Consider the following 9,175-nt stretch of genomic DNA (forward strand, 5'->3'; position numbering starts at 1 on the left):
GAGGACCGACCATGACAGACGCGTTTGTGTATATCTGATGTTCCTCTATTAAGTTTAAGACTCCGGAGTATATATGTGGATCGTGCCAACATATACTGTATTACTAATAATAGTGATAATAGTACTATTTATGTGACTTAAGTGAGATTTCACACACTAGAGGGGTACAACCCTTGCAATGGCAGCGTATGACCTATACAGTAAACAAAATCAGCAGTTCTAACTGCAGCAAATGTAGAAATCTGATATACAGACTAATGCATTTAGGAAGTGGAACAGCACTAGAAATTGATAGACAAATCATGTTATGAAAGTGTAGGCAATAATTCTAGCAAGAAATAATCAACGTCCCACATAATAAAGTGTAACAGAACTAGGAGCAACTAAATAATTGGGATATATTTTGAATATTGAGAGGTTTTCTCAAACCACAAACTGTGATTTCTGACTAGTAAATACAACTTCCTGAATCCACGCTGTAATAAATAAAGTATATGCTTAAAAATTACAAAATAGTGAAAAAAAAGTAAAAAAAATCATAAAGCCACACTAGTAATCCCCCATCTATAAGATATATCAGGATCAAAATTAATACTGAGGATTCTTGTCAATAGAAACTGACACAAAAAAAGTGATGAAAAATAATTGATATAGAGGGAAATCAGAAGAATTATGGGGGAATTATCTTCTTATTTTTAGTCTATATTACATAGTTTTTCTATCTTTACTCACACAGTGTTTACAAAAATATTTTGCTAAGGGATATATAGAACTATAATGGTTCATTTTAACTGGTGAAGTAAATATTATTTTTTTATAGTAATAATTATTTGCAGATTATCTTTCTGTATCTATACAAATAATATATAAGCTTAAGGTTATAAAATAAAAAAGTTGTTAACTTATGAATGATGCATCACACTGAAATTGTGCTGTGAAGAAGTGGAAAAAGCCTCCTCCCCAAAAAATTAAATATTTTTTATAACAGTCATAATACCACTTTAGTGGGCCACGTTTTATTTAGGAAACTTCTTTTTTTTATCTTACACTTTGAAACAACATGAATGTGAAGCCTAAAAAGAGTTCAAAAGAACTACCAATGACATTCAGGATTATCTGCATCAAGTGAAGACTCCACCCCCTGATCAAGGCAGACATCGGGGGGCTGTCTGATTGGGTAGTTGGCAATATTGTGCATCTATGTATAACTTATTTTACTCCACCCATAACTGAATTTTTGAGTGAAGTTCTCCTTTAATAACGAACTCCCATCCCTGCCCACCCAGTATAAACCATGTTGTACTAGACCAGTGCTGTACAGCACGGAGACTGCGGGTCTGTAGTGGCTTCCAAGGCCATTTTTGGGGACCCCAGCTTAGCAAAGCAATTATTGCTAATAAAAGGCCCACAGAGCTAGACCCTTGATAGGAAAAAAAACATCCATTCATCGGCAAAGGTAGCACATCAAGGTGCTGTCTACAAATATTATATCCAAGTTCAGGGTATGACTCTCACCTCTCCGCCTACCACACCACTGGAGACCCCCAAGCTCAGAACCTAGATAATTTTGACAGTTGAGTCAGTCTGTGTCAGGGTGTAAAAGGAACCTGATTGGACTGTTGCTGTGGTTGTCCAATCAGATGTTCACAACACCCTCACTATAAAAATTCTCCAGGCTCTGATACCTGGATGTCTGTAGAAAACAGTATTCTTGTCTGAATATTGTTAACAGCAAATGGCAGATGGCACCGACTGTTATGTTAGTTAGGTGAATAATTATGAGGGAAAACAGCTTATTAATATTTAGAGTAATGAATTCTTAATATCATGGCATAGAAGGGATGAGTTTAGGTACACACACACACACAGACACACACACATATACAGACACACACACACATATACAGACACACACACACACATACAGACACACACAGACACAGACACACACAGACACACAAACACACACACAGACACACACACGGACACACACACACAGACACACACACTCACACGGGGACACACACACAGACACACACATATACAGACACACATATACAGACACACACATAGACACACACATACATACAGACACACACAGACACACACACACAGACACACAAACACACACACACGGACACACACACACGGAGACACACACACACGGACACACACACACACACAGACACACAATTCTATAAATTTGAATCTTTTTTCAAAGATCTAAATCTGATAAACTTTAAATAACGCTCAATGACAGAAAAGAGAATTGCCTAATTATTACCATTCAACAACTAAACATACCCTTGTTTTCAAGCACTGTGTGATACAATTTTAAAACTATGACGATCATATTGTAGATGATCTTTTTGATTAAGATTTTTCAATTCGATATGTTTATGAGCCACACGTAGATAATACGATCACATCGTGGGAACAAATAGTTGCTTATGAAACATCTTAAACTGTTCTGAAGTTCAGAAAATGGTCTATTATAATTCACATAATTCAGCTCCAACACACAAGTCGGGATAGAGTTACCTGACACGGCATATTCATACTGTGAGTACAAATATAACAGGAAAGACAATCTAAGAAAATATTCCATTAACTCAATGACCTTGTTAAAACTTTCCTTACTGAGCTGGTTTGTTTTCTGTAAATGTTAAGTAAAACATTTGGACAGAAGCCACACTGTGTAGAGGATACTAACGGGCTTCATACTTTCATTTCGTTACTTTGCAAAGGTCAATTGAACTATTATGTACAGTCGACAATGGAACAACAACAACAACAACAGCGCCTCCAGTGGCCGAATCACCATGAAACAAAATGTTCGATAACTTGGCAAGAAAAATGAGCTCCAATCATCCTTGTTAACCAATCAGATATCAGCTGTTAGCTGCCTACTGTGGTCAGACTAATGAAACCGCACATCTAATTGGTTGCTGTGGGTTACAGCTTACCATTGTTCTCTGCACTATTTTATTAAATAAGCCTAAAAACATTTCAAACCAAACATTTCTCATGATAGTCCCTCTGATTTACCCAGCTAAAATGATGTGAAACATAGCAGTTACTTACCCAAATAAGTGCAAACCTCCATGTCTACCAATCAGCAATTCATTTTGATTGGTCTGGTGCAAGGTAGACCAATAAAAGCATTTCTGATTGGTTGCTGTGGCATCCTATTAAAATAAGATACCTTATTGCTTTCAACATAAGTGATTTCTTAGTATTATATCTTCTAATATCTGGAACATCGTAACATTCCAGGAGAATATATACTGATCCAACAAAGACCATAATGTCTATTTTCATCCAATACTTTTTTGTACAATGGAAAAACCCAGTGAATGCTATCCTACACTACATTACACATACATGTTACACATATATATATATATATATATATATATACATATATATGGTGCAGACACCAGAATTTGCATGTTAGCATTACCTTTCAGCACCAAAGGTTCTTTTCCTTCCCTTCTCAGTGACTCCAAAACCGTATGGAGCGGCTGGGAGGGTATCACCCGGCTTGGTTCATTGGTATTATCATCGTAAACGATAATCTCTTTGGAAAAGATTCTCTTGAACGAGTCTTTGCCTTCCCTGCACGATATTAAATCCAGCACTGTTATTTTCCCTTGCTGAAGCCTTCTCCTGCTGATCTTATCAGAGCAATTAATATGCACGGCCCCTTGAATATGGCTTTTGTTGTACTCCATGAAGGGCCTGCAGTCAATGATTACAGGCCCTTGGTTGGGGAGGTGGGTTTTGCTGCATTTTGCTATCTTCTTGGCCAGATCATTGGGATAAATGATCTTTATGTTGGCAAACTGTTTGGTAGTACTAGACACTGGGCTGCCAACCCCACCAGACGGACTTAACGTACCACTGTTCTCATTGTTGTTGACCATTTGGTTGGAAGGGCAAGAGGCTGAGGAGGGTCCGGCAACACTGCTGGTAATGGTAGTGCTGCTGATGGCCTGGATCTGACTGTCCTTTTCGTAAGCGGCCACACTGCAACAACTGCCGCTACTACATCCACAACCCAGAGAGCGAGTAGAGCTATTGGAAGAGGGCATATACCCCAGATTTGTAGCGGCGAGGGACACTGCACTTGTGCTGAGCAGAGACTTACAGCTGCCACTCCCTGAGGCGGAAACGAGGGAGGAAGAGTCCAAGCCGAGCTTCAGGTCTTGCGGTCTCACGGGTCTGGATAGTGCCACAATAACCCTGTCGTCTAGAGGAGACGGAGGCATGGGGAATCTCACGGCACGGCCAATTCCAGTTCAATAGCTGGTCATGAGCTGCAAAGCAGAAGGGACACATCATCCCTACTGCTAATATATAGGACAGGTGTGTCACATAGCTTCAATTAAACTGAAGAACTATTTAAAGACTTCTTGTGAGACAGTCAGTTCCATGTGCTGTTCGCTTGTTGCAGTTGTCAGCAATTGTTCCTCTGAAGAAATTATCTATCAGTCAAAAAATGCATCAGGACACTAAACTATTCTGACTGCATTCACCTGAGGGATGGATATCATTCCTTGTGCTTAATCTATATCGCCAATGATACATCTACCTCTCAAAAGTCGTTAAGATCTTTATTTGCCACTAATCACCTTTTTCTTGTCAGGAGTGGATATTGAGAGGTTTTTTTGATTGTGTCCTTTATCACTTTTATTGCTTGTTTGAAGTTTTTCATCTTCATTTTTCAGCCGTGCAGTTATTATAGAGGGGAGTTGTCAGCATTCGCTGCAGCATTCAGTTGGACCCTTCCTGGTTGGATAGCTAACCAAGACTATCTTGTGGACTGTGGGCTGTGAATAGGTAGTACTGTACAATTGTTTCTGGCTTATGGTACAGCTTATTTACATTCCGGCTATTCCAGATCTATGCAGATTTAAACAAGTGTGGTTACTTTTTATCAGCTGATTAACACCATTATATGCGCCTTTTTGTCAGCGTGTTTTGACAACACTTAATGTATATGTTGTTTTTTTATCCTTTAGCACTCTAGGTATGTGTGTCCTTGTGGTAGGGAATATATATATATATATATATATATATACAGATATGACAAACAGTGCGCACAGCTTCAAAACTAATATCAGTTCATACAGATATCGTGCCAGTTCATCACAAGTGAATGTTCCACCAGAATTCCAACACCAGCAGATTGTATTCTGCGCGTCCTTCCCTTTTTTAACCACCTGATCCCCAACGGGGGAACAGCAAAATCCTGAAAATTCAAACAAAAAGGGGCGCTTCCATGGTGTATTATCCAAGTTAAAAGATTTATTCAAAAGAATAAAATTGCACGTACTACAGGATAAAATGTTTCAGGCATATGTTACAATACAGCTCACTTCTAGTCTCTATACAAGGACATCAGATTCGAAGTAGCAAGTATCAGCATAGATCCACGAACACCTCTACGCGTTTCATCTCAAAGGACTTCGTCAGGAGGTCCACCTCCTGACGAAGTCTAAAAACAGCGATCGAAATTCATAGCAAAAAAGGCAGTTTGGTGTCTGTCTTGTTGAAGACGTATAATTGGATGAATGAAAGTATATTGGTTTAATATTGTTTAGCCATGCAAATGCGATCCGTACGCCACGTAACACGTATATTATATAATTTCATACTGGTTCTGTTACACGGTAATTCAGGAGCAGATAGTATTTGGTTTATTATTAGTCTATATATATATATATATATATATATATATATATATATATAGTGATTATATGTTCATTGTAGTGTTATTAAAGGTTTAGGTTATAGGAAAGGTGTCATGCCTGTTATCATATTGATCCCCTAATCATCAGCAGCTGTCCGGCGCAGTCGGCGGAGAGATCGCACATTGGATACTTTAGTTATTGATATTAGGGAATAATCCTTATGATAACAGGCATGACACCTTTCCTATAACCTAAACCTTTAATAACACTACATGACATGCAGAAGATATGTCTGTGTCTCGAAAAATTTAGGATCATTTTTGGGATTCTGCAACAGCATGTAGGAGAATGCAGCAGCTGCAAGAAGACTAAAATTTAAGTGGAATGTACTTTAGTCCAGCGAAGTAGTCACCTGTGAAGAGAGTGCAGACACGGTAAGCTTAGGTCAAGTGATTGTATTAATTATACCTTTTGAGAAGCAGCTATAGAAATTGAAGGATGAAATAAAACTAAGCAAATCTGCTAACTATTTTGTAATTGTAGATCTAGGACTTAAATCGCTTCACCAGGATCCAAGAGCTATCAACATCTTGTAATGACGTATCCTCCTTCAATTTCTCTGGCACCTGCTTCTCGGAAAAAAACTTAGCTTTCCCAAGACACCCAGTGGAGATGTAGATGAGTTAGCACAACATTTTGACATTTGCTCTGCTCTAAAAGAATTGCCCAAAAATCGAGACAGCTCTGCCATAAAATGAACTACAAATTCCATGAGGAAGGTCATTATTGGCAATTATATCAAAGTACACAGACTTGTGTGATGGTGAATTCCAGCGGGGATGAATTCATATTGTTTGAGGAAGATGTACACAATGATGAGGGTAAATATGATGACAGTGTAGATTGCAGGTGCTGAAATCTAGCTAAGAGAAGGGAGCTACCTGATGCTGGTATGCCTGCTAATATTTTAGGTACAATGGTATTGTGGAAATTTTATGTTTTTCTACAGTAAATTTTCAGCTTTTCGTAGAGAGGTGTTTTTTTTTCTTTAAAAAGGTACAAGCTTTTTATTTACATTTTTGTTTCCCTGACTTAAAACCACTATGCATAAATGTTTGTGACCAACAGCACATCTGACTGGTGCTACATACTGTTAACTGCACCTCTCAGCATTGAACTTGATATATACAATAACATTGAATGGTATTGGGAAGCTATACTAATTAGACTGATTACAGTAGCAATGAATAGTACTTGAATGTTTTACTTATTAAACTGATTATATACTATCAATGATAATCTAATAGCTTTCCAAGCTGTATATAATATTTTGCTGTTGCATTGATTGACCTTATACACACACATTCTACAAACAGGTGATACATGACCTGTGAACAGGGCCGGTGCAAGGTTGCCCGGCACCCTAGGCAAAGCTTAAGCTTGCCGCCCCCCCCCCCCCCCCCGCCCAATAAAAAAAAAATCTAACTTCCCAGCCACTAACACACTTAAAAATAATAACTCTTACCTCCTCTTGGCTGGCTAGGATGCAGTCCAGATGCCTGACGCAGCACTGATGTCTGATGCAGAATGCTGTCCAGGCTTCACTGCTGCCCAGGAGCAAACACAGGATATCTAGAGGGGAGGCTCCAGATGCTAGACTTCAGAACAAAACAAACGAAAGAAAAGAAAACATGACATCACTCACCTGTTACACACTGACATGTACCCCGCTGCCCACCAACTTCACTCACACATGCCCATCTGCCCACTAGCTGTTCTCACATATGTCCCCCCTTGCCCATCAGCTTATGTCACATATGCTAGCCACATAACACCAGCTTTACTCACATGCCCCCCTGCCCACTACTTGGCTTTTTTTTTTAGTATTTGGCCACTACTTGGCTCTCCTCTGTTGCTGTCTACTAATGTATTCTGTAGATGATATATTAAATATACTAACACATGCAAATAAATAGAGAAAGGTAATCTAAATGACAGATAATCCAGACCGTTCTATTTTATTTGCATTTGTTAATGTATTCTGCAGATGTAAAATTAATTATACTAATAGAGGGCAACAAAGGAGAGCCAAATAGAGGGCAAATACTAAAACACATAAATGGTTCCTTAACTATCCTACAGTAGCCCCAGCAAGGTGAATTAAAGCTGTGCTTCATTATGCATCGCTGCATTTTGTCACTGCACTATTTTAGTACAAAGACACCATAGTCTCTATCTTAAGGACATTTCTAAGTGTAATCCCCCGTCTCCCTATTTTCTCCAGCCTCCTCCTCCCCCCCAATTTTCTGTAGCATCCATTCTCCCCCCCTTTCTGTAGCCTCCATTTCCCCCCCCCCCCTTTGTATAGCCTCCATTCTCGCCCCCTTTGTATAGCCTCCATTCTCTCTCCCCCTTTGTATAGCCTCCATTCTTCCCCCTTTGTCTAGCCTCCATTCTTCCCCCTTTGTATAGCCTCCATTCTTCCCCCTTTGTATAGCCTCCATTCTCCCTCCTTACTGTAGCTTCCATTCCCCCCTCTTTCTGTAGCCTCCATTCTTCCCCTTTGTATAGCCTCCATTCTCCCCCCTTTGTATAGCCTCCATTCTCCCCCCTTTGTATAGCCTCCATTCTCCCCCCTTACTGTAGCTTCCATTCCCCCCTCTTTCTGTAGCCTCCATTCTCCCCCCTTTGTATAGCCTCCATTCTCCCCCCTTTGTATAGCCTCCATTCTCCCCCCTTTGTATAGCCTCCATTCTCCCCCCTTTGTATAGCCTCCATTCTCCCCCCTTTGTATAGCCTCCATTCTCCCCCCTTACTGTAGCTTCCATTCCCCCCTCTTTCTGTAGCCTCCATTCTCCCCCCTTTGTATAGCCTCCATTCTCCCCCCTTTGTATAGCCTCCATTCTCCCCCCTTTGTATAGCCTCCATTCTCCCCCCTTTGTATAGCCTCCATTCTCCCCCCTTTGTATAGCCTCCATTCTCCCCCCTTTGTATAGCCTCCATTCTCCCCCCTTTGTATAGCCTCCATTCTCCCCCCTTACTGTAGCTTCCATTCCCCCCTCTTTCTGTAGCCTCCATTCTCCCCCCTTTGTATAGCCTCCATTCTCCCCCCTTTGTATAGCCTCCATTCTCCCCCTTTGTATAGCCTCCATTCTCCCCCCTTTGTATAGCCTCCATTCTCCCCCCTTACTGTAGCTTCCATTCCCCCCTCTTTCTGTAGCCTCCATTCTCCCCCCTTTGTATAGCCTCCATTCTCCCCCCTTTGTATAGCCTCCATTCTCCCCCCTTTGTATAGCCTCCATTCTCCCCCCTTACTGTAGCTTCCATTCCCCCCTCTTTCTGTAGCCTCCATTCTCCCCCCTTTGTATAGCCTCCATTCTCCCCCCTTTGTATAGCCTCCATTCTCCCCCCTTTGTATAGCCTCCATTCTCCCCCCTTACTGTAGCTTCCATTCCCCCCTCTTTCTGTAGCCTCCATTC

At 40.5% G+C, this 9,175-nt stretch overlaps 1 protein-coding gene across 1 annotated transcript; it reads right to left on the reverse strand.

The window, feature by feature from the left end:
• Window positions 1–423: 423 nt before the first annotated feature.
• On the reverse strand, window positions 424–4,315 carry LOC142134203 (dual specificity protein phosphatase 10-like). Its single transcript, XM_075194529.1, has 2 exons — window positions 3,464–4,315; window positions 424–476 (listed from the first exon to the last, which is right to left on the reverse strand). The coding sequence occupies exons 1-2, from the start codon at window positions 4,269–4,271 to the stop codon at window positions 424–426; spliced, it is 861 nt and encodes a 286-aa protein (XP_075050630.1). The 5' UTR covers window positions 4,272–4,315.
• Window positions 4,316–9,175: the final 4,860 nt, after the last annotated feature.

The sequence above is a fragment of the Mixophyes fleayi genome, unplaced genomic scaffold (genome assembly GCF_038048845.1).
Source record: "Mixophyes fleayi isolate aMixFle1 unplaced genomic scaffold, aMixFle1.hap1 Scaffold_42, whole genome shotgun sequence".
In the NCBI taxonomy this organism is placed as follows: domain Eukaryota; kingdom Metazoa; phylum Chordata; class Amphibia; order Anura; family Limnodynastidae; genus Mixophyes; species Mixophyes fleayi.

What these genes read in the sequence shown, in the direction of transcription:
- LOC142134203 (XM_075194529.1), bottom strand. Translation starts at nt 4,271, where the DNA reads ATGCCTCCGTCTCCTCTAGACGACAGGGTTATTGTGGCACTATCCAGA. An exon ending in AGAACCTTTGGTGCTGAAAG is followed by an intron (nt 477 to 3,463) that starts GTAATGCTAACA and finishes TATTTATTACAG; the next exon opens with CGTGGATTCAGGAAGTTGTA.